This window comes from Puma concolor, chromosome A3 (assembly GCF_028749965.1).
Source record: "Puma concolor isolate L17-30 chromosome A3, mPumCon1.1.hap2, whole genome shotgun sequence".
Taxonomy (NCBI): domain Eukaryota; kingdom Metazoa; phylum Chordata; class Mammalia; order Carnivora; family Felidae; genus Puma; species Puma concolor.
The window spans coordinates 116,911,535-116,937,241 of NC_141669.1; the positions used below are offsets into that span (position 1 = coordinate 116,911,535).

Sequence of the window (25,707 nt, forward strand, 5' to 3'; positions counted from 1 at the left end):
AGTTCTCCTCTGGAGTAGACAGTCAGAAAGGAATAGTCTCTGGGATAGAGTATAATGAGGAAGGGGCTATGAGAACCCTGCTCTGAAACTGTCAAGAGCAAGTCATTATCATGGTAAGGAGAGCTCGCAGAAACTTCTATTCACCTTTAAGAGACAATGTTAAACTGAAGGTTCACAGTATCAACTTTGAACAAATATTGAACTCTGAGTTTCAATCTTCTCACTCACGGAATCGGACTTCGGTTAAGGGCTCCCTGACATGGTTGGTATGAAGATAACGTGAGATAACAGGTAAAGATGTTTCCTTGTAAAATGAAAAGCTTTATATAAATGAAAGGTCTGCCATTATTTTAGGAGCTGAGAGTGAACCTATTAATGAATGTAAACTTAACATGGGTTTTCAAGTATATTTCCCAATGTACTTCTAATAAATGAAACTACCACTATTGCCATTTAGCCCACTCTTCTTCAACCAAGTAGAAGAGAAGTCATGCTTTCTTTTGTGGGATAGGTCATCAAAAAATTGACACGAGGAGATGATGCCAGGCCCCGAGTACATACCTATGCTGGGTAGAAGCTCTGGATGAGATCCCACCTTCTCCTCCACTAGGCCACCCGCAAGTGGCTCAGATGCTATGCCAACATGATTGTTTTTTGTGGCCGGCGCCGCAGAGATGAGCTCAGAGGGTACCAGAGTGGTTACTATCGAGCGTACACTGGTGGGGAGAGTACCGCCAGGTAAGCTGGGTCCTGCTGAGGTGGAGCCCGGGCCCACGGGGCTAGAGGTCATTTTTATCAGAGTGGGTGCTGGGGGTGTTGGGGTTTTACTGTCCAGCTCTGTGGATAACTGCTCTGTTCCCATGAGCCCTGGAGTTGTGGTCTCTAGCCCTTGGCCTTCAGTCTCTCCATCTGCACCATATTGCTCTTCCCCTTTCTCAAGAGAGCCTGTAACTTTCTTACATGCCTTGGTCAGCAAAATCTGGCCGATTTTGTCCACTTTTCCTTTGCCCTTACTAGATGAGACTGGGCTTCGCCGGTTGACAGAGGAGCCTGGACTATTGGTCAAAAGGGGAGAAACAATTGTGGTTGACTGTGAAGAGGGAAGAGTGCTCTGATCTGCTGAGGTGCTCACCTGAGGACTAGCCTCATCTGGATTCATTTCTTTCACTTGCTGGACAGGGGGATGAGGAGGGACAACTGGAGAAGTTGTACATGGGGGGGAAGGAAGCTGAACAGGGGTGGCTCGTGAGTTAAGGACCAAGGGTCGACCAGTCTGTATATTTGGAGCAGTACTACTGGAGGGGGCACTAGGTGGTACAGGAGCAGAAGAAAATTTTATGTTCTGAGGTATGTGTAAAGGGCCAACAACTGCAACGGAGGGAGGCATCAAGCCAGAGTTGGTTGTCAGTGGGGCTGCAGGAATTGTGCTTGGCTGTGATCCTTTCATAACCTGAATTATTGAGGATGAATTGATAAACACAGGTGTAATGAACTGAGGCCGGGCATTAGACTGAGCAGCTGACTGTCCCTCAGAAACCATAACCTTGCTACCCACATTGGGCATTGTGACGACTGTTGACATCAATGCAGACTGCAGGTGAGTCGGCAGAGCTGCTGATGTATTAGCTGAAGTCGTGATAGGATTGGAAGTAACGAAAACAGTTATCTGATTTGGGGGCAAGGGAGTAGAGATGGAGGAAGAGCTGACAGGTCTTGACATTACTGGAGGGATGCTTGGTGCAACATTAGAACTGACCTCACTCAATTCTGGATGCACAAGGGTTGAACACGGCTCATTAGTGTGAGGTAAATTTAGGGAATTAGAGGGTTCTTTAGAAGAAGACGGATCCTGCAGTGTGGGAATGACAGATGCTTTTTTCAGGTCCTCCCCAGAAACTACTGGAGGTGTTACTTCCAGATCTGTAAGCCCAGGGGGTTTAATGGTCACATTAGGAGCTCCAGAGTTATCAAGAAGTTGACTTAACGATGTGGGTGCTTCCCTCATAGCAGGAGACACCAAATTTTTGTTCTCTTCGACACCGGGAAGTTTGTTAGGATCCAAAGATTGCCCGTCCTTTTTAGACTGATCTTCAGAAACAACCATTTTAACTTCTTGGGCAGGGAGGGCTTTGAGCTCAATGTTTACCTGCTCCTTCCTACCCTGGGAATTCTGGCAATCGCTGTCCTGAGGCACATTCAAGCTCTCCTTGTTATCCTCCAGAACACCTCCCACTGCAGCCACAGGCATAGTAGGATTCTGAGGATTCAGCCCGCTGTTGTTAGGGAAGCTCCCAGGTACAGGGGGATTGGCCAAAGGAGTGGGACTGACCAATACATTTCTTGGCAACTCCACATTCTGCAACAGAGCTGTGTTTGTTTGAGAGGCCAGAGTAAGTTTAGGGGTTTTTGAATTTTGCCTCCCAGGACTTGGGGTAGTTTTCCTACTGGACCCAGGACTAGACCTGCGACTGTTGCTCGGACTAGCCCGTTTTGTTGCTCCAGAATTAGACTGCTTTCCAGAATTCACCACCACAGAATCTAATTTGTGAGTTTGTGGGGCAGCAAAATTGGAAGGATTATTCATGGTAAGATTCGAAGGTGCTTGCCCAATGGCCTTTAAAGTTGTTGGATTTAGGCCCTGCTGATCAAAGCCCCTGTTTAAATTTGGCCTAGGAGGTAAAGGAATATTAATCTGTGGGGGGAAGAGTCCTGCAATGGAGGCATTGAGTCTTTCTGGAGACAGACTGATTTCTGAAGGTTCTGTGCTAGGAGGGCGATTGTTGGGTGTCTGAGGATAGTAGGGTCTGGGGCTGGCTCTGTTCGGTGTTTTAGGCCTAGATGTTTGGGTTGGAGCAGCCACATTTGGAAAATGGTGGCCATGAGAGCTGGGCAGGGAATTTACAGGGGGTTGCTGGGGAGTTGCACCTTGAGTTGCAGAAAGGGGTGATGGTCCAGGTTTTGGCCCTGTCATCATTAACTGATTCTGGGAAACTACTAAATGTGAAGGCATGTTATTTGGGCCTCCTGAGACAGATGGTACTTCACTGCCACTTGCTTCAGGGAGCGAGGACATTTCTCCCAGTGGTGAGCTAGAAGGATTCTGGGAGTTCTCCTGGTATACCATTTTCCTTGAATTGCTTCCCAAAGGAGTATTCACAGGTATTGGCATTCTTTGCTTATCAGGTGATGGTGGCACGGAAGCAGGTCCTTGCAAACTGACCATAACAGGCACGCTGCCGCTCTGTTGCATGGGCATTCTCTGGGAGTCTGGGTTCAGGGGGCCCCGTGGGGGGTGGACACTTTGGGAGACCGGAAGCCTAACTGATTTGGGGTCCTGCTGCATCATGAGCATCATCATCATTTGTTGTTGTTGTTGTTGCTGCTGCTGCTGCTGCTGCTGCTGCTGCTGCGACTGTGGCTGACTGGGAGGTGGCGGCTGCTGCTGTGGTGGCGGCAGTTGTGGCTGCGGCTGCTGCTGTGGTGGCTGTGGCGGGGGTGCCACATGCTGCATGAGCTGAGGAGGCATCTGCTGAAGTGGCCTCTGTTCAACTGGTTGAGAAGGATAACCTAAAACAAGCCCCCAAAATCAGGGAAGTTAGATTTTCGGCAGGAAAAGCAACTTTTAGAGTATAGCCAAGCAATACTCATCTAGGTGGCCCAGACAGTGCACAAACAGCTTAGGCATGCCCACTGCCAGGGGGGCAGGAGCAGCTCCTCATTATCCGACATAAGCAAAGGGGCACACAGCTTAAGGAAGCAAAAAGCAAAGCATCAAGAACCTGGAGCTCCTTAGTCTTCAAGGTCTGAATGAGGCACTATTGTACTAAGACTGTAATAGACAGACACTCTGTGCTATGCAATGAAAGTGGCTGAGTCTATCCCAGCCAAACATTCAGGTGAAATGAGAAAAATTCCCATCAATAGCAAGTAGCTGACCACCCAGCACTGGGGTCTCATGTGGGAATAATAAATATTTCACTGTACTTGTGAATGAAGTAAGGCATTTAGGACTCACTTTTTCTGTTATCAAGATTAATTTTTTAAGGTGTGATTTTGTGAAAACAACAGCATCAAAGATAGGCTTTTTATTCTTTCAACAGAAGCAAATATACAATTCTAGGATTCAATGCCTTAAGAGGGATTTAAAATGACGCCAATCCACTGGCTCCATACATCATGCTGCATCCTTCAGGCTCAATCCTTTGGGGAACCCAAATGAACTAAACTGTCCCTCTGATGTAGTTCAATTTAATAAAGAGCAGGAGCTAACAGAAGCTGATATACACATTGAAAATAAATTGAGGATACTGAAGATTTTTTTATGGATATTAATTTCCATTTACTTTCTTACATGTTAAAACTCAATTTGGAGAAATATTTTCTATGAATCCACAAAGGAAGAATAATAAGCCAGAAACATCGCCCTCAGGAATAAAAAATAATTTTGGGAAAAGAACTGAGGGACAATGCCTTATAGATTTTCAGAAGGCAACAGTTCAAATGATTCCTTCTTTTGTGAAGCTTTTACTTGACATTTTAGAACCAGAGCTTTACACAATCAGCAGAAAGGAAAAATCATTAACTAAGAATAAAGGTAGTTCCATGGGAAAAAGTGGGGATATAGCTGGGATACAATTTCACAAACTAGATTTATTCCATTGTTGCATAAAAATGCATAAGGGAAGTTTTAAGAAGGCGCAGGAATAAAAACAGTTGGCTCTGGCAGTTGGCAGAAATGATGGTTCATGATTTTCACAGAGGAGCTACCAAATGCTGCTGATCCACAGGGTCAGACCCTGTGGTCAACCCTAATTAATGTCTTCTGGCCAAAGATTACCATGGCACCAATGAGTACAATGTACAGAATTCAGTTTTAGAGATTTTTTAAAAAATCCTTTTCTATTTCAGGCCCAAGTCACTTCTTTACAATTATAGAGCCAACAATAATATGGCACTTCTACAGGTTTAACTCAGGTTCCCATATTAAGAAAATTGTCATTTCTGTAGAAGCCCACGGTTGTTGGGCTATGTCACAAATGTCTTTTATCTTTAAATCAGCCCACCAGGTAGCACAATAAATACCAAAGACAGCAGAGCAGATAATACAGCAATTTTTCAAAAGTTACAGCTGAGGGCATGGCTGCTATAAAGGTTCCAGAAGCTGGAGGCAGCAGTCCAAAGGGCACTAACGTTAAGAAGACAGATTAGGGTTGCCGTCACATAATGGTAGAGAACGAAAGCCAAAACACACATAGTGTCTATAACATAACCCAAACCCATATTTATTAATCAAGGGTTGCAACTCATATGCCTTTAGGCACCAGGCCAGTAGTGAAGAACAGAAGTGGTCTGGTATAAGACAGTAGTAGTCCTGTGTACAGAGCCAAACTGCAGAATGAATGTTCTATCTAAAGGCATCTAAATCCAGGTTTTTATCTGGTTTAAGACACTGCATGATAGTTCAAACACATGATAGGCCAAATTCATCCTGTAGGTTCCTACTTTTTAAACTCTAGAAAGGAAGCAATGATGTGTGCAAGGACCTCTGGGATTCATATAGGAATTCACATGTGTTTGAGGGAAGAAGGTATCTTCCTATTCATAATGTCATCTAGATATACCTGCCAAGACTGGTGACCTCCCTGCCTCAATTGCTGCAACTCACTGACTGGAATTGTGGTGTTCCCAAACAATTTGTAATAAATAGCATGTAGTATTGACATCATGGTGTATTTACTTTTTTTTTTTTTTTTTTTGGTTCACTTTTAAAATACATAAATTAAGGGTGGATTACGGTATATACCCAAAATAACATCACTCTCACACGTCAAAAAGGAGGAATAACTAGTGAGGAAGAAACAAAACATAATCCTTTGTACACACAGGGAAGAGTGACCTAACTATGACAGGCTTGGGTGTCTTCAACTGGGTCACAGGGAAATAAGGTTACAAATCACTGCTCAGGCCAAGAGTAGCAAGTATAGAGATATTGTGGCAGCTGGCCTTAGTTCTTCTATAACACCTAGGTTGGAATAAATGAATTTTAGAAAGTTTTTTTCTTTTCAACATTTAGAGGATAATATTATTTTATAGCCAAAAAGGGGTACAACACAGGGGGCTTCACCAATAGTGATCTTATTTATTATTCAGCTGGGTGGTAGGTACATGAGTGTCTCTTTTATTACTCTTATATAGTTTTTATGTTTAAAGATTCATAATAAAAACTCTATTAAAAAAATTTTATTGTAGGGGCGCCTGGGTGGCGCAGTCGGTTGAGCGTCCAACTTCAGCCAAGTCACGATCTCACGGTCCGTGAGTTCGAGCCCCGTGTCAGGCTCTGGGCTGACGGCTCAGAGCCTGGAGCCTGTTTCCGATTCTGTGTCTCCCTCTCTCTCTGCCCCTCCCCTGTTCATGCTCTGTCTCTCTCTGTCCCCCAAAAAATAAATAAAAGTTGAAAAAAAAAATTAAAAAAAAAAATTTTATTGTAAACCCTATTCATTGTTTCGAGAAAACCCAATAGGAAAGGCTGCAGGAAAGGCAGGCAAGCAGGATTCGAGTGAAAACATCTTTCCATTTAATCTTACTCCATTTGGATGCCAACTAGAATCTTGATACTGACAAGAATAAAGAAGCACTTGACATTTCAGTCTGATTTTATGAGGACTTAATATCAAGAAGGCTAATCTGAGCAGTATCTATACACAGTTGACCCTTGAACAATGTGGGAGTTAGGAGTACCGACCCCCTGTGCAGTTGAGAATCCATGTATGACTTCTGACTCCTCCAAAACTTAAGTACTAATAACCTACCTGTGGACTGGAAGCCTTACATAACATAAGCAGTTGATTAACACACATTCTGGGTTATATGTATTATATACTGTATTCTTACAGTAAAGTAAGCTAGAGAAAAGAAAACGGTATTAAGAATCGTAAGAGAGCACATTTATACTACTGTATTTACTGAAAAAATTTGCATATAAGTAGATAATGCAGTTCAAACCCATGTTGTTGAAGGGTCAACTGTATACACTACATATACATATGCCTTCAGAAGTCATATTTGAAATTTTTACTTACTATCAAGGCAAAGTTTCCAAATATTAGACACATTTAATTGCTAAAGAAGCCTAGTTAGGAGACAAAATAAAATACCAACGTTTCCTTGAAGAGAAGCCTTGTACTGCTGTATAAATGATGAAAAGTACGCAATCTTTAGCTAACATTTTATCACCTGGTGGTCGGTTTGAAAATTCTGGCAGTTTAGGGCCTGAGTTGTCCAAGTTAATTCCTTGTTCTCCAGGCAATGGCTGCTGATCCGTGTCCTCCAGCCCAGCTGGGCGATTATCTGGGGTACTAAAAAATAAATTATACATTTGGGAGTAAGTTGCTTAGCTTATACATGAAAGTAGCTTAACTTCTCCCCTATTTCTGAAGACATAAAATCTGTTTGTATTATCATCTTTATCGTAACTTCCATATCTCTAGTCCGATAAAATATTCACTGTTTGGCATAAAAATAATCCAGCAATTTCATTAAACAATAAAATCTACTTAATCTAATAATAGTATGGCTATTTACTCAAAGTGCTTTCTACAAATTTCTGACATAATGATTTTCAAGTAATCATCCATCGCTTAAATGTTTTAAGACCTGATCATAGTTTGGACTATCAACATTATAAAGTATTATTCTTGTGAAACCACACTATCTTTGGTATAGTTATCAATTTCAACCATGGAGTCCAGATTGTTTATTTTTTGTGGATATTATAGCGGCAGCTCTCACAATTCATAACACCTTGCAAGAAGTTGTAGGTTGGCTGATGAAAATGGTATCCAGGGAATAAAGAAAAATGGAGAATACTAGAACAAAGCTAATTATTTCTGCTATACAATGAGTATTTGCAGACATCCCCACTGGTTTTGGGATGCTTTCGTTTTTACCTGGTTGTAGCTTAGAATTTTTAGTGGGGAAAAAGAAATGAAAAAAAATGTTATCTACTAACATCCACATTCCCAAAGAACCAATGTACTCACATCCATTTGGTTTGCAATCTTATTCCTAGCTGTATCTTTCTTCCCTATCTTTAGTTTCCCTTTGCCCTGATATTGGTCACCCAGTTTTAGACAGTATTTGATCTCATTGTATTCTGTGTGGTTTCTAAGCCTTACCTTAAATCCATTTTAAAAAGTCCTAGCACATGGAAATTTAGAGCTTGAAGCAGGTCTTTAGCACATCCAGATGCCTATAGCAATTTGTTCCTTCTATGACTTCTCTCTCGCTTCAAATTATAAGGGTTCTGTAGGTCTCTTTACTTTCATGGAACTGCACTGCTAAAAAATCTCAAGATATCTGGTCCAGTCACTTCATGTTATGGATGAGAAAACAAAGGCCCAGAGAGGTGTAAGAAACAGGTCCAAGGCTCTACAGTGAGCTAGTGGTAGAGTTAGGAGCAAGTGCTCTTCCTATTATACCTACTGTCTCCCTTTTGTAGGAACCCTGATGCCTATATAAGGTCCTTTCCACAATTTCTAGCCCCAACAAGTAAGCGATCTTCCTCAGAGCTGGTGAAGACAGCAAGAATGCATACTAATGGCAACTGAATAGCCTTACAATTTTAGACTACTGGGAGAAATAAATACCCTCCCAGGACAGCAGGTTGAAAGCAGTAAAGAATTTAACTTAGAGCTACTGGAAAAATTAGATAATTAAAAGTCTTATTAAGTCTGAATTTAGGAAAATATAGTTTGTTAATATACAGTCACAGACTTTTAATTTATAATACTCAAGAAGCAGCAAGTGAGTATGGTATAATCAAAGAAATATTGTGGGAAGGCTCAGAGACAGTTGGGTTTTATTTTGAACATTTATGGTTGTTTAACTAAAACTCTCCTACAGTTCTAGCAATTTGTTTCAATGAACCCATTTTACATTCATTAGTCACTATTCCCTATTAACAAATGTCTCTTTCAATTCTACGATTAAAGGCAGAAAGTCCAGTTTAATCAATATGCCCTCTGGAAACATTTTATCAAAGTCAAAAAAACATGATTAACACTTAGCTTCAAGACATGACATATAAATTAATCGTCCTTCCTGCTATGATCTTGCAAAAGAACTCACCTAGAGAACCTTTACTTAAGGGGTAATTGATTTAAAAGGTCCAACCATGTTAGAATGAGGCTTTAAGCTTCTAGGGATGATGGAGATGGAGAGCCTTTACTTACTTATTTTTTCACAAAATAGAGAGCCTTTGAAGGAAAGGCATTTGTACAAAAAATTATTTCTTTTTGTAAAAAGATTTTATTTTTATTTCTTTTTTTTTTTTTTTAAATTTTTTTTTAACGTTTTTATTTATTTTTGAGACAGAGAGAGACAGAGCATGAACAGGGGAGGGGCAGAGAGAGAGGGAGACACAGAATCGGAAGCAGGCTCCAGGCTCTGAGCCATCAGCTCAGAGCCCGACGCGGGGCTCGAACTCACGGACCGCGAGACTGTGACCTGAGCTGAAGTCGGACGCTTAACCGACTGAGCCACCCAGGCGCCCCTATTTTTATTTCTTTAAGTAATCTCTATATCCAACGTGGGGCTTGAACTCCCTACCCTGAGATCAAGAGTTGCATGCTCTACAGACTGAGACAGACAGGTGTCCCCAAAAAACTATTTCCATTTGAGAGAGCGGGGAGTTTTGATAAACTGTTTTCATTTCCAAAACACATTTGGCCTTTCTGGCTCCCTAGTAGCTGTTATAACCCTGAAGTGCTTTGTGGAGTGTAATGTGGGAGCACTGGCTACTTTTCAGTTTCTATGTGCCACAATCCCTGAGACTATAGACTTAAGAGACGTAGATCAGTCAGTTGCAATGTATGAACCTTGTTTGGCTCCTTATTTGAACAAACGATAAAAAAAGAATTAATTTAAGATAATTAGAAAACTTTGAACACTGTCTGAGTGTGTGAGACTATGGAGAAAGTGTTCGTTTTCCTACATGTTAATGGTATTATGTGTTCATTAAAAAAAAAAACCCAACCTGTCCTTATCTTTCAGAGGTACATAGTACTGAAAATATTCACAGTCATTTTGCTTTAAAATAATCAGAAAGGTAATGGGAGATGAAGGCAAGACAGACTATGACTTGGTAATTGTTGAAGCAGAGGGATTTCATACTGTTCTGATTTTATACACGTTTAAAATTTTCCATCGAAAAAAGTTCACATAGAAATAAATACAATTTGAGGCAAAACTATCACAACCTACTTTAGATCTTGCTGACTATTTTTCTTCTTCCGAGGGGGTTTCTTCTTCTTCGGTTTATTTGCGTTGGTATTATTTTGCTTATTGTTTACCCCAAAATGGCCTGCAGAGATGTCACTCTGCAATAAGTTGACCAACAATGGGCTTGTTAGTGTGACATCCTTATTGACTGGGAAGCCAGGATTCTGACCACAGGACATCTGATTTCCATTGGGTGCTCCACTGAAAGGTGCATTGAAAGGCATCCCATGGCCTGAGAAGTGGTTTCCCGAGGCACTGTTTCCCTGCATGGCCTGCACGTGGGGGGGAACCATGTTGGTTTGTTGCATGTTAACATCAGGCATCATCTGAGACAAACTGACATCATTGTTTGCTGTAGTAGCAGGATCACCATGCTGCTGGGCCATGTGTGGGCTGGGCCCTGGTGGTCGCAAGACCTGCCCCTGAATCCCCATAACCTGAGATGGACTGTTGCTCACGGGCCCTTGCTGTGGCAGCATCTGTCCTGATATCTGTCCCGTAAACTGCACCATGTTTCCTTGCATGTTTGGAGTTGGTCCCCTCATTATCTGTGCTGGTCCCGGCATGACATTGGATTGGTTCTGAGTGTTAAACTGTTGCTTATTCCCCTGCATCTGATTGGTCATGATTTGCTCTATCATTGGGTTCTGTTGGAGTAAAACTTGCCCCTGAGGCCCCATCATCTGGTTATGTGGCGCCATCATTTGTGGGCCCTGTTGGGGAAGAATCTGCTTGGGTGGGGTCATCCTTTGAGGCGAGGGCCCAAGATTTTGGCTTTGAGGGTTCACCATCATCTGGCCCTGAGGCATAAGCTGGGCCCTTGAAAGGATCATAGGATTCTGAGGGTTCAAGGTTCCTTGCTGCTGGACCATCTGGCCCTGGGAGGGCACAATCTGCTGGTGCATGCTCATCAGCTGAGATGGTGGGCCCTGCTGGGGCTGGCCTTGCATGTTGCCCAGGTTCACCTGAGGAACCCCAGAACTACCAGCCTGCTGGCTGTTCATGTTGCCATGAATTCCCATGAGGCCGGGCTGCATCATATTTGGTGGCCCGTGGGACACCTGCATCTGGTTTTGAGGAGGACCAGCTCCTTGACCACCTTAAACAAACAAACAAAAAAAGGACAGTTTCAGATAGAAATACTCTTATATTGGTATTAAGATACTCTAATTGGAGAAACACCAATAACTCATATATCCACTGACCAACATAAATAAATATGCTATGTTTGACATATTTTCTGTGGCTTTTTTGAAGTATGGAGACATGACTGTGGAATGATTGGTTACATTCCCAATGACCACACAACAGAGAAGGGGAAATGGTTTCTTTACTCCTATTTGGTAACTTAAAGATAACACTTTGAAGATCAACAGTTTAGTTTCTTTCAGATGAAATAAAGAGAAAGGCAGCATCTCATTGTTCGAAAATGACATGTAGCTATTTTAAGGTGAAGAAAATTAATGAAAAGCACTGTAGGCTGGTGAAATAAGCTCTGCTTTAGATGAGTCAGGAAAACAACAAATGTGATGCATTGTCTTAGGAAAACCTTGGCAATGCTAAACATGCTTCCTGGAAAACTAATGACTCTCAAAGTTTACATACTGGATGCTGCACGTGAAAGGAAAGAACACCTGATACTTCCTAAGGACAGGTCTCCTCTGCCCCAGTGTGGTAAAAATTCCTTATTCCTTATCTGAAGCTGAGCCTCTGGTGTAAGTCAACTGACAGATAACCCAGAAACTGCAGACAGAGGAACAGTTACCAAGGGATGTTAAAACTTCACTGACCCCTAGGCTCAGAGCTTTGGAGAAATGGTCTCCTCTGAGCCCACTGGTGTTAAATAAATCTCCGATCCACCAAAACAAACAAACAAACAAACAAACAAACAAAAAACAAAACTTCACTGACCCTTCCCTGTGGCAGTCCCTGGTGGATCATACAGCACATGTCCTATTCTCAGTTATTTCTAATTTAGACAAAGACACTGCCTGGCTTGCTGCAGTGTTTACTTATTGTTGGGTCTTTAGGATTTTCCTATAGTTACTTGCATTATCTCCCCCTTTTTACTGAATACTCTTTTAGATTATTTTATAGCTCTTTGTCACTTTTAAGTAAGGACTAGAAAGTGGCAGCCATAATGAAGTTATGAGGCCAATCCACACTCCAGCCAGGGAGGCAGGGGACAAACTGTCCCTTGTTCACATTATTCAGTTTTTCTGAATCCCAAAAAAGATTTTGGGATCATTAGCCTTATAAACTCTTAACTTAAACTCCATGATCACTGTATATACTGTATAAACTGAATATTCTGTACACACTGAATATACAGTGTATACTCATTCAATCATTAATTACTTGTTGAGTAACTAATATGCACAAGACACTTTTGGTGCTAAGGTAGTATCAATTAACAAGACACACCAAACCCCTGACTCTATGGAGTTGGCAAGAGACTGTAACAGACAAATATTTTTTCAGGAGAACTAAAAGCTAACAAGAGAAATAAAGTAGGGTTAAGAGAACAGAAAATGAGAGACAGGAGTAGAACGATCTTAGGAGAAGTGTGGAAGTCTAAACAGTATGTGCCTGTGGAAGGCACCATATAGAAATACAAAATAGATGTGCTTGGGTGGAAGAATGATGAATGATTTTATCACTATTCATAACTTCCTACAGAAACCATAAATTCACATAACCAGGAATGCAGTTTTGCATTGGCAGATGGGTAAAGTAAAACAGTTTAATCTGCCCTTCTCTCACGCTTCAAGAGGTAGTTTGAACTTTAAAAAAACAAAAAAACAAAGTTAGAACTTTTCTTGTTCCTTAGTGATTTACCATTAAAAGTTGGAACCACACAACTAAATTAACTCTAAGTGGGGATGGGGAGTTCTCCACAGAAAATGTTTGCACTTACTTCATTCCGAACTGGCTCAATGAGAAAGGATAAGAAGATTAGTCCATGTGGTGCCTAAGCAACCAGAAACATGAAGTCTGGGCATATTACAACACTGTTTTACAAATTTTTTTAGCCATTCTGCTCTATCCTATTTCTCCACAAATACACTGTCGGCATTAAATCTATACTGATTAAAGTCTGTTCTTCAAACACCACATTATAAACCAGAATTTCGACATTCTGCATAAACAAAGCTAACATGTACTATAGAGAGATTTTGAAAGGTGCAGTTGCCCAAAATGCCATGTGTCTCTGTACCTATAGTTTCCTTTGCCAGAAATGCCTTTTGCCCTTTTACTAACTTGGGGGTTGGCAAACTATGGCCCATGAGCCAAATCAAGCCCACTGCCAGCTTCTAAATAAACAGTGTGTGGAACACTGCCATGCTCATTTGTCATATTGTTTATGGCTACTTTTGTGCTGTGATAGCAGAGTTAAGTAGTTGCAACAGAGACCATATAATCTGCAAAGTCTGAAATATTTACTATCTGGAGTCCTTTACAAGAAAAAAAAATTGCTGAAACCTGCTCAAACTCAAGTTTAATTTCCTTTCCTTCGGTTCCCAAGACACTGTACCTACTTTTGATATATTAGTTATTGCTCTGAAAGAATAATTTGGGTTTGAGATTAAGAGAAGGACCAGGATTTATATTTATCTGTATATTCTTATTATCTATCATGGTATCTAGCACACAATGTTCAATAAATGTTGGCTGAATAAATCACAGAAAACAAACCTGCATGCTGGACAGTTTGATTTGCTTGCAGCTGAGGGGCTCCTGAATTCCCAGGGGTGGTTGCTGTGGTCGAAGGCACCTGACCTTGTATAAAGTTCGGATTGGCCTGTCCTGCTGAGAAGCCAGGTGGGAGGCGTTTAGGCATTCCTTAATAGAAAACAATGAGTAAGGCAGTTACCTAGCAAATTTATACTCTTGCTTAGATGTGGAATGAATAAGGAAGGATGAGCTGCATGAAGTCTCCACTGGCTTAGCTCTCTCTGTCACACTGGTAAGATCTTTAATAATAAGGTTGGGAAAGATGGTTAAAAAAATCAACACAATCTCTTACATGAGCATTGTCAAAATGAAAAAGAAATACTAAAAAATTTACACTTAGAACATGCCAAGGAAGAGATGGCAATCTGCTCCCTAAATGTGATCTGAGGCCATGTCACAGCAAGGTTTAGGGCTCACTTTTCTCTGTAATACAACAGACCCCAAAACTTTACATACTTTAACATAGGTACCAAAGTAATATGCTAAATTCTCTCATATTCAAACAAATTGATATGAAATACTATAAAACAAAGAGCTGGGTCCTGATATTAACGATAGGTGATTTTTTTTCCATTGAGGGAAATGGATGACAATCTCCTTTGTGGAAAACTTCCCCCAATATTGTGCTCGTCTCTTGGGAAGAGACAGGAGATTAGCAACAATCCATAGGAGCTTCAAAGTGAGGCTATATTAAATTATCATCATGCCTTCTTCCCCTTATAAGGTTTGCTGCAATTCCGACAGCTATGGTACCAAAAGCCATGCTTTAATGGAATCTTACTAAAGTATTACTTCCTTTTCTAGGAAGGTTTAATTTCAGAAAACAGATCTGTAAGAAGGAGGATCTCAGAACCCACTCATTGTTTATAACATAGGCCTTGATGTGGCCAGATCACCAATGTGAGCACATAATCTGCTCCATGAAAGCATCAAGACCTAAAGCTCACTTAAAAATTTTTTGTTTTAGTCCATTTATTTTTAAGGACCAATTTTTCATTGTCCTGAAAAACGCTCTGTAGACAAATATGCATTTGTCCTTTCTTTAGCAGTGACAAGTCCCCATTTGCATGCTTCCACTATAATTAAATCAGGAATCACATTTGCAGGAGGGACTACCCAGCTTCCACTGATCCAGGACTAGATGCCCAGAACAGTGAAGTTTGGAACTGAAACATTCTTGCATTTTCTAAAAACTTCTTAGGATTTAAATATCAGAGCCTGCACGTCAGTAAAATTAATTACAAGAGAGTGAAGAGACTGATGAGCAACTTAATTTCACCAGAAACCATGAGAACATGCCTTTGCTATGTTGCACTAAAGATGCAAGGGTTTTTTTCTGGGTAGGCAATGGGTGTCTTTTGGTGGGGATATGTTCATCAGATGACAGTATTACTGGCACTCTCTATACCTTACTGAAAAGCTCCAAGCACATTCATGTGCACTAGATCAATGATTAATAAGATAAATAATAAACATGGAGATGGATAAGTTTTACTGTAATCGTTTTACCTCTCACACATTAAGCTCCATTGCTTTTTCTTCATACAAGAGGCACCTTACAAAATAAATAAATAAATCTCCTTTAGGTATAACTGGTGGAATTCCCTCTCTAAGGAGCAGGCATTGGCATTATAAACTATAAAAGTCAATGATCTCTGAAATTATTCCCCTTTAACACTTTAATCAAACTTAACAAATACCATGCTTACTACTTTACGAAGATTATCAAACTTGAAAACTCGAAGGGCCTTTTCCCCAAAAGACCCTGTATTTATTTTTTTCATTTTTGCTCTATTGCATAATCTTAATTTTTTTTCAACAGCTGAGCGATTTAAATTAATAAAATGCGTGTTTCTTCTGGACATCTTATCAGTCCAAGATCAAGCAAAAGTAATTTAAAAAACAAAATGAAAATCTCTATATTGAGTTTTACCTGCATTTTCATCCAGAGGGCTAGCTTAAATGTAACCAGTAAGATGCTGCATAATGTATCAAGTCAATAATGTATCAAGTTAACTAAGTTACATCAAGTGTCACCACTACATCCACAAAGCCAAATAATTACATCCTCCCTCCATTAACTCTAAAAATTGAAGTTCTACTAAGATCTATCTCCAGTAAATTTATCAACACAAATAGCTTCAGTGCTCCTCACCTCCTAGGCCTGGATGTAAACTCTGTGGCCCCTGGTTTGGTGGCTGCTGCTGCATCACCATGAAGTTAGGTGGCACATTTCCCTGTTGAACCATAGGATTCCGACCGGGAGAGCTGACGGGCTGCTGAAATCCCTGGGGAAGTGGGTTATTTTGAGGTGGCCTTGGTCCCATCTGCTGCTGAGTTTGGTTAACCGTTGGGGAGGATGCAGGGGATCCCTGCTGGAAGGAGGAGGGTGAGGAGGCAGGAGACTTGTTGGTGAGGTGGGGCTGCTGCAGGGGGGTTGGGACCCTGGAGGGCCCTCCCTGCAAGCTCTTCATCTGAGGAGCTGTGAACTGGCCTGGGTTGCTCATCTGAGGAAAGTTTGTATGGGCTTGTGAGGCTTGCTGGCTGCCAAAGGGATATGGAGGGGGCGGGTGGGAAGGTGTCTGTACCGTGGCTAAGGATGGTCTTGCCTGGAGCTGCTGTTGCATTGGGCCAGGCAAGGGAGCCTTCTTCCACCCTTGGCTTGCAGTCATTGTGCCCAGAGAACCCTGGGCTGGAGGAGGCTGAAGGGCTCCAGAAGGCAGCTGGTTCCAGCCTGGAGGAACAGGCACCTGAGTTGGGGCAGTAAACTGGGGTCTCATTCCCTGTGGCTGTTGCTGCTGATGCTGCTGTGGGGGTCTTGCCTGCAACTGCTGCTGCTGCTGCTGCTGTTGCTGTTGTTGTTGTTGTTGCTGCTGCTGCTGCTGCTGCTGCTGCTGCTGCTGCTGCTGCTGCTGCTGCAGCTGGGGAAAATTAGCTGGGTTCATTTGTCTGTTCACAGGGACAGGCTGCATTGGGTGGTGCGGGGGAGCTAAAGATCCTGAGGGATGATTTTGCTGCTGTATATGGAGCCCAGAGAGGAGTGGATCCATTGCATCTGTTTAAAGACAGTCAACAAAGCAATAATTAAACTACTGCAACCCTAGATCCTACAGTAGTCCTGGCAATCGTGAAAAATATAGAGTAAAATCCCCTGGTACCTTCAATGAAATGTTTGCGAACACCTTCTATATGCAAAGCAACACACCTTCTATATGCAAAGCAACACACCAAGATGACAGAAAGATGAATATTGTCTAGAAAGAGCTTATGGTTCAAAAGTGGATATAAGAGCCAAACATAAAATGTGGAGAGCAGTATTTTCCAAAGCATATTCTTGGGAACTATGTTCATTAGTGTTATAAGAAAATAAAACAAAATACAGTCAATTTGGTTTGGGAAACAACTGAACCTAACCACCTTAGACAGGTTTCTTCATGGCAGGACTTCCAGTGCCTCCAATACATTAATTCTGAATCTCTAGGAAGGAGGTAACATATGATGCACTTACCAAATTTATTATGGAATTCTCTGCCAAGAAGTATCTTGCAGGACTAAGTAGCCCAAGGAATGCATTGTTAGGAATGTTGGGTTGTAACTGATAAGAGAAAGAGAAATTCTGAGAAGGAAATGGACTTTCAACTTGAAGAAATAGGGCAGATTTTGTGAAGAAGGTGGCATTTAAGTTGGGCAGTTAGGAACGTGGAATCAGAAATAGCTGAATTTTGTAATGATCTCTGCAGAGAGTTCCAGCCTCTTTAAGCCACAAAGATTGGAGGTCATTACCTGACTGAGAAGCAGGGCGAGGAGTCCTGGGCTGCAGCTCTGAATTGGGGCCTGGTGCCATCATGGAAGATGACACATTTCCACTCTGGGGTATCATAACAGTGGCAGGGCTGGTCATCCTTATTAGTCCTAAAGGAAAAAGAAAATCTGTAGAACAGAGTACTGGAATTGGCACAACATTTGTTTTTAAGTAAAATATTTCAAGAAGATAAAAAGGTATGGAAAATTTATGTACCCATCATCTACCTTGTTAATTAACATTTTGCCCCATTTCCTTCAGATACATATGTAGATACAGCAGAAGTCCCCACTCCTTCCCAATCTCTTTCCACTCCCACTCTCTTATAATTGGGATTAATAGTTACATGCATGTTTATCTTTTCTACATATGTGGAATGTATGTATGCTTTTCTGTATGCTTTTAATCTTTGTATAACTGGCAAAGTCTGTCTTCTTCAGTTTCCTTTTTCTCTTAATATTATTTTTTGAGATCCATCCATCCTGACTGCCATTTTATGGAACCCACACATTTATTCTCCTGCTGATGAATAGTAAGATTCTCCCTCCCACTGCCCTGAATTTTCAATATTATAATTCTGCAATGTCATGTATTCTTGTGGACATGTGTCTTTAGACTATATACCCAGAATTCCTAGGTTTTAAATTATAAGCATCTTCCATCTTACTAGATATTGCCAAACTGCTCTCATAAGTGGTTATGCCAGGGGTGCCTGGCTGGCTCAGTCAAAGGAGCATATGACTCCTGATCTCGGGATCATGAGTTCAAGCCTCATGTTGGGTAAGAGATTACTTAGGTAAATAAATAAACTTAAAAAAAAAAAGTGGCTATTCCAATTTATATTCCAACTAGCAATTTGAGAACTCCTCTTGTTCCGTGTCTTTCCAATTTCTGATACTGCTAAGGCTTTATAGGATTTACCATCTATATTAATAAGTGAAAATATATTATCCTCTCTTCATGTCTTTGCTTTCTGGCATCAAGATTAAAAAGTAACTTCAAAATAGAGCAGAAAAGCATCTTTCCTCTTTTTCTATGCTCTGGAAGAACATGTGTATCTGTTCTTTAAATGCTTAGTAAACTTACCTGGAAACTATCTGGGTCTGTGGGTTATGCTAATTAATTCATAAGGACACAGATTTTTAATTATTTCACAATTTCTTAAATACAGATTTTTCAAGTTTTCTTAAGTCAGTTTTGGTTAAATTATATTTTCAAGAAAACTGTTAATTTGCTGCTGCTTCAAAATTTATTAGGCTAAAGTTATTCACAACTTTTTTCCATTCATTGAGATATAATTCACATAGTATAAAATTCACCCTTTTAATTTTTATTTTATGATTCTACTTCTAAACTTTACTTTTTTAAGTTTTTAAAAAAATATAATTTATTGTCAAGTTAGCTAATATACAGTATATACAGTGTGCTCTTGGCTTTGGGAGTAGATTCCCATGATCCCAGCGCTTACATACAACACCCAGTGCTCATCCCAACAAGTGCCTTCCTCAATGCCCATCACCTATTTTCCCTTCCTCCTCGCCACCCCTCCCCCGCAATCAACACAGCTTGTTCTCCGTATTTAAGAGTCTCTTATAGTTTGCCTCCCTCTCTGTTTGAGACTATTTTTTCCCCTTCCCTTCCCCCATGGTCTTCTGTTAAGTTTCTCAAATTCCACATATGAGTGAAAACCTATGGTACCTGTCTCTGACTTATTTCACTTAGCACAATACCCTTCAGTCCCATCCATGTTGCTGCAAATGGCATGATTTCATTCTTTCTCATTGCCAAGTAGTATTCCATTGTATATATAAGACACATCTTCTTTACCCATTCATCAGTTGATGGACATCTGGGCTCTTTCCATAATTTGGTTATTGTTGATAGCACTGCTCCAAACATTGGTGTACATGTACCCCTATGAATCAGCACTCCTGTATCCCGTGGATAAATGCCTAGTGGTGCTATTGCTGGGTCATAGGGTAATTCTATTTTTAATTTTTTTTTTGAGGAAGCTCCATACTGTTTTCCAGAGTGGCTGCACCAGTTTGCATCCCTACCAACAGAGCAAGAGGGTTCCCATTTCTCCCCATCCTGGTCAACATCTGTTGTTTCCTGAGTTGTTAATTTTAGCCACTCTGACTGGTATGAGGAGGTATCTCAATGTGGTTTTGATTTGTATTTCCCTGACATACCATAAAATTCACCCTTAAAAAATTTTTTTTTATTTTTTGAGAGCGAGCAAGCACAAGCTGGGCAGGGGCAGAGGGGGAGGAAGAAGAGAATCTGTGCTGACTACACAGCCCAATATGGGGCTCAATCTCACGGAGTATGAGATCATGACCTGAGCTGAAATCAAGAGTCAGACGTTTAACCCGCTTAACCTACTGAGCCACCCAGGTGCCCCAAAATTCACCCTTTTGAAGTGTACACTTTTTTCTTTCTTTACATTGCTTATGACTTCTTTTTGTTTTACCAGGTTCATCAGTTTTAGTTGTTTTTTTCAAACAAACATCTTTGGTTTTGCTGCTTTGTTCTATTTTTAATTTATACTTTATCTCTGCTCTTATCTTTATTATTTCCTTCCTCCTAAGTTATTATTACTCTGTTCTTTTTCTCAATTCTTAGGTCAGAAACTTAGATTCTTAATTTTCAGTTCATGTTCTGCTCTAATATAGTTATCTTAGGGCTTAAATTTTCTTCCAAGCCCTGTATTGGTTACATCTCACAAATTTGGTATGTATTTTTGCTGTCCACCATGATTGCTTTTAAATCATGGATATTCAGAATATATTTTACATTTTCTAAAAATACAGCATATTTTGGTTAGCTATGTTTTGTTTGCCACTGACTTAATTGTACTGTGGTCATAGAACATGATCTGTGTGATACCAATATTTGGTATTTAATGAAACTTGGTTTTAGAAACACACATAGTCAATTTGTATAAATGTTCCATTTGTACTTGAAAAAATTAAAATTCCCGAATTAGTAGTGCATGTTTTCTATATACCTCCATTATGTCAAACTTTTTTTCTTATGTTATTCAAGTTTTATCCTTACTAATTTTCAAAATAAGCTTAATACATCAATTCCTAACACAGGTGTGTTAACAGGTCTCTGAAGATGTGATATCTCCATGAATCCTGTCCACTTTTGCCTCACATATTTTAAGGCTAGCTTAGTAAGTACATAAAAGTTTAGCTGTCTTCCTGATGAATATTTCCTCTTATATCATACAGAGACCCTATTTACCCTAATGCTTTTTATCTTAAAGTCTGTTGATATACCCTTTTTCTTGGTTAATATTCACATGTATTATCTTTTTTTCCATCCTTTTAACTATGAACTGTGTTCTTATGTTTTATGTGCTTCCTGTAAAAGCACATTAGTAAGCCTGAGATTATTATTCAATCTGATTAATCACCATCTTTTTATCAGTGTTCATAATACGTTTACCTGTACTGTTACTATATATTTTGATTCATTTTATCATCTTAGGATACCACTGCTCTTTACTCCTTCTTTCTATGGTGATTTCCTATTTTTTCTATGCTGTTTCCTAATTTTCTTGGATTTTACTGGATTTTTTCTAACATGCCCTTCCTTTCTACCCCTCCACTACTAGTTTAGGAGTTATACATTTTAGGAGTGCTTTGGTCAACTTCAGCTTAGGTCATGATCTCACGGTTCATGGGTTTGAGCCCCACATCGGGCTCTGTGCTGACAGCTAAGAGCATGAAGCCTGCTTCAGATTCTGTGTCTCCATCTCTCTCTGCCCCTTGCCCACTTGCACTCTGTCTCTCTCTCTCTCTCTCAAAACTAAACATTAAAAGATTAAAAAAAAAAGTTATACATTTTATTTCTATTATTTTAATGATATCTTTAAAATGTCAACAGACATAATTTAAAGAGTATGCTTTATTTAAAGTATTTATTTCAAGTATTGCTAAATAAGCCAATACTTATGTAGATTTGCCCCATGTTTACCAATTATTTAGCTCACCATTCCTTCTTGGATCTTATTTCTTCCATCTTAGGGTCAATTTTCTTCTTCCTGAAGTAGATTCTTGAGCACTGCAATTAGCAAGAGTCTGGCAATGGTAACTTCTCTTAGTGTCTTTGAAAATGTATTTAAAAAAAATTTTTTTTAATGTTTATTTATTATTGAGAGACAGAGAGACACAGAGCATGAGCAGGTGAAGGGCCAAGAGATGGAGAGACACAGAATCTGAAGCAGGCTCCAGGCTCTGAGCTGTCAGCACAGAGCCAGATGTGGGGCTCGAGCTCACAACCGTGAGATCATGACCTGAGCCAAAGTCGGACGCTTAACCGACTGAGCCACCCAGGCGCCCCAAAAATGTATTTTATACTACTCTTGACAGTACAGATAGGTTTAAAATTCTAGGCTGTCAATTATTTTCTCATCACTTTGAAAATATTATTTCAATGTTTCCTGGCTTCCAGGGTTGCTACTGAGAAATCAGCTGTGATCTGATAGTTTTCTCTTTGTAAATAATTGATCCTTTATTGTGAGTTGCTTTTAACATTCTCTTTTTGTTTTATAGTTTTTCAAATTTGTGTCAAACATGGATTTATTTTAATTTATATTGCTCAGTATTTCTGAGGATTCACATCTTTCACCAATGTTGGAAAAAATTTCAGCCATTCTCTCTGTTGTCATCTTCAATTTCTTTATTTTCTTCTTCTGGAACCCTTTTCAGATATATGTTAAATCTCATTTTATCCATCATGTCTCTTGACCTCTTTCATATTCCCATCTCTTTATTTTTAATTTGCTGCATTCTGGGTAATTTCTTCATATTAACCTTCCAATTCAGCTGTGTCTAGTTTGCTGAACAAGTTATTTACTTCAATAATTTTTAAATTTCTAGAAGTTCTGGGTTTTTTCCCCAAAATTCTGGGTTTTTTTAATTTTTTTTATTTTTTTAATTTTTTTTTTCAACGTTTATTTATTTTTGGGACAGAGAGAGACAGAGCATGAACGGGGGAGGGGCAGAGAGAGAGGGAGACACAGAATCGGAAACAGGCTCCAGGCTCTGAGCCATCAGCCCAGAGCCCGACGCGGGGCTCGAACCCACGGACCGCGAGATCGTGACCTGGCTGAAGTCGGACGCTCAACCGACTGCGCCACCCAGGCGCCCCTGGGTTTTTTTTAATTAAAAAATTTTTTTTAATGTTTTATTTTTGAGAGAGACAGAGAGAGAGTGAGTGATCTTGCACAAACCGCAAGATCATGACCTGAGCTGAAGTCGGATGCTTAACCGACTGACCCACCCAGGCACACCTCAAATTTTATTTAATGTTTATTTACTTTTGAGACAGACAGAGAGTATGAGTGTGGAAGAGGCAGAGAGGGAGAGGGTGACACAGAATCAGAAGCAGGCTCCAGGCTCTGAGCTATCAGTACAGAGCCCAATGTGGGGCTCAAACCCACAAATGGGGAGATCATGACCTGAGCCAAAGTTGGATGCTTAACAAACTGAGCCACCCAGGTACCATTCCAAAATTCTGTTTTAATGGTGTCTTGTTCTCTTGTGATTTTCATCATTTTAAACACCCTGATACTCCAACTATTATAAATTATCTAGAATTTTGGAGGGAGGGAGTCTAGTCCTACATTTTATGAATCTGGAGTATAAACTCATTTATACTAGGGCTTTAACTATGAGAAGTCTGCAATGGCTCAGGTTGAGAATGTGTCCCTCCAGAGCATCAACAATTATTACCAATCTAGAACCACTTAATAATTTAGCTTCACTGTTCCAGGGTCATTTCAATAATATATTAAATGTCCAGGGTGCCTGGGTGGCTCCATAGGTTAAGCGGCCGACTTTGGCTCAGGTCATGATCTCACGGTCCGTGAGTTCGAGCCCTGCGTTGGGCTCTGTGTTGACAGCTCAGAGCCTGGAGCCTGTTTCAGATTCTGTGTCTCCCTCTCTCTCTGCCCCTCCCCTGTTCATGCTCTGTCTCTCTCTGTCTCAAAAATAAATAAATGTTAAAAAAATAATAATAATAATATATTAAATGTCCAACATGAATCAGAGTAGAAAAGACAATTCCATAATCACCATTTCCCCACCTCCCAACTAGAGCCCAGGCCAAGACACGTAAGTTTTGCATTTGTCTCCCTCTGTGTCAGAGGGTGAAAATTTTCTAATCTACCTTTCACTGAAAATTCTAGTTTCAAATTGATAACTTCCTTCGTTATGTAGACCCAAGCCAAGGTTTCATATTTTATCCCTTCCTGGCTATTCAAACTCAGAGCCTTTGGTCCCTGCAGAATCTCTTCATTTGTTTACTGCTACTTAAATTTTCATTTTTGACTTCTTTTTCACTCTGGGGATTTCCTTTGAGTTCTTACAAGGTCAGCCATGCATTAAATGTTATATTTTGTCTAGCATTCTTGGGTGTTTTGTAGTTGGGACAGTTAGATAAATGTTTATCTGTCTATAACTGGATTTGTCTCTGAGAAACCCCCCTCCATTTTTCAAAGATGGTAATTAGACAGTAAGAAAGTTCTCTGGAGATAAGAAACAGGTTTTCTCAGTTTACAATGAGCTTTCTATCTCCAGAAATGTTCAAGAGCATGCTGACTACATGTTCAGTAGTGACACTCTAACATATATTCCAGCACTAGGTAGGAATCTGCATGAGATCCATGGTTCTCAACTGGGGGCAATTTTGTCCCCCAGAGAATGTTTGGCAACATCTGAAGACATTTTTGTTGGCACAACTAGGGGGGAAGGTGTGGTAGTGCTATTGGCATCTGGTAGGTAGAGGCCAAGCAGGCTACTAAACATCCCACAATGCACAGGACAGCTGCCCACAGCAAAAGATGATCAGCCCAAAATATTAACAGTGACAAGGTCAAGAAACCATGACTAAATGACTATGGCACCCTTACTAATCTTAGCAGTTCTATATGGCTACAAAAAAAATTTTTTTTAAAAGCCCATGGATTAAAAAAGGCTTTTAATTACAAAAGACTTCTGGCTTATCAGTCAACTTCTGTTGCCAGTGCTAAGCAAAGAAAGTAATACTAAGAATAAATGACAATCCAAGACATTCTAGACAGACAAATCCAAAGTCATTTATTATTGTTTTAGAGGGTAGTTAAGATCTCTTTCCCTTAAAACTTTCTCTGTTTATAAATGTTCAACCTAATATTAAATTTTATTTGCAACCACTGTCCCAATGGACATCAGAGAAAAATATTCCTAAAGTACGCTTGGCAGTAAAGAAAGATACCTAGGGGTTAAAATGTTGGTATGACTACAGATCATTACTTCAACTTTATTATTCCTTCAACTTTGTATTACATATATTAGCACAATCAGTACCCTTCATTAAATTCCAATCTAACTTGATTTCAACCTTAAGCTTCTAAGTTTCCTATGGTGACAATGAACTATATCACTATAATTTACACTTACATCCTAGAGATGCTTAGTAAATATGCCTGCTACTTGCCAGATACTTGCATTAGTGTGTTGATGTCAGTTTTAATAGAGTCCTAAAAATGTAAGGCTGGAAGGGATCCACAGCATTGTTTCTAGGACGTAAATATGTTTCCAGGCAATTGCGGCCAGTAAATATTAAGTCATTTGTCCAGGAGTTGAGACTAAAACCCAGATTTCTTGTCTCTCATTCTAGATCTATTCTTTTACTAACTATATGCAACTTGGCCAGAGTTTTCCCACTCTGGTTCTTCAGTAGTGGCACTAGCATCACTGATTATCTCTCATTAAGCTACCATAATACCAAATGCTCAGATTTCTGTGGAGAACTATAACTATACTGACTCCCTACTACAGGTACCAGGATAGGTCCTGTTTATCTACCATGTGGTATTCCGTAACAGCTCAACAGCA

General features: G+C 40.2%; 1 protein-coding gene across 7 annotated transcripts in view; it reads right to left on the bottom strand.

The window, feature by feature from the left end:
• NCOA6 (nuclear receptor coactivator 6) overlaps positions 1-25,707 on the bottom strand; it is a 108,388-nt gene that overhangs the window by 17,140 nt on the left and 65,541 nt on the right. For 3 of the 7 annotated variants that reach the window (XM_086702029.1, XM_086702030.1, XM_086702028.1), the window contains 6 exons: positions 17,797-17,925; positions 16,169-17,068; positions 13,975-14,121; positions 10,261-11,377; positions 7,234-7,355; positions 562-3,567 (listed from right to left, as the gene is read on the bottom strand). In XM_086702029.1, the coding sequence (XP_086558155.1) occupies positions 562-3,567; positions 7,234-7,355; positions 10,261-11,377; positions 13,975-14,121; positions 16,169-17,068; positions 17,797-17,925 (5,421 nt within the window). Of the gene's footprint in view, positions 1-561; positions 3,568-7,233; positions 7,356-10,260; positions 11,378-13,974; positions 14,122-16,168; positions 17,069-17,796; positions 17,926-21,818; positions 21,842-25,707 lie in introns of those variants that run through there. The other 4 variants (XM_086702033.1, XM_086702032.1, XM_086702031.1 and 1 more) reach the window with 4 other exon arrangements.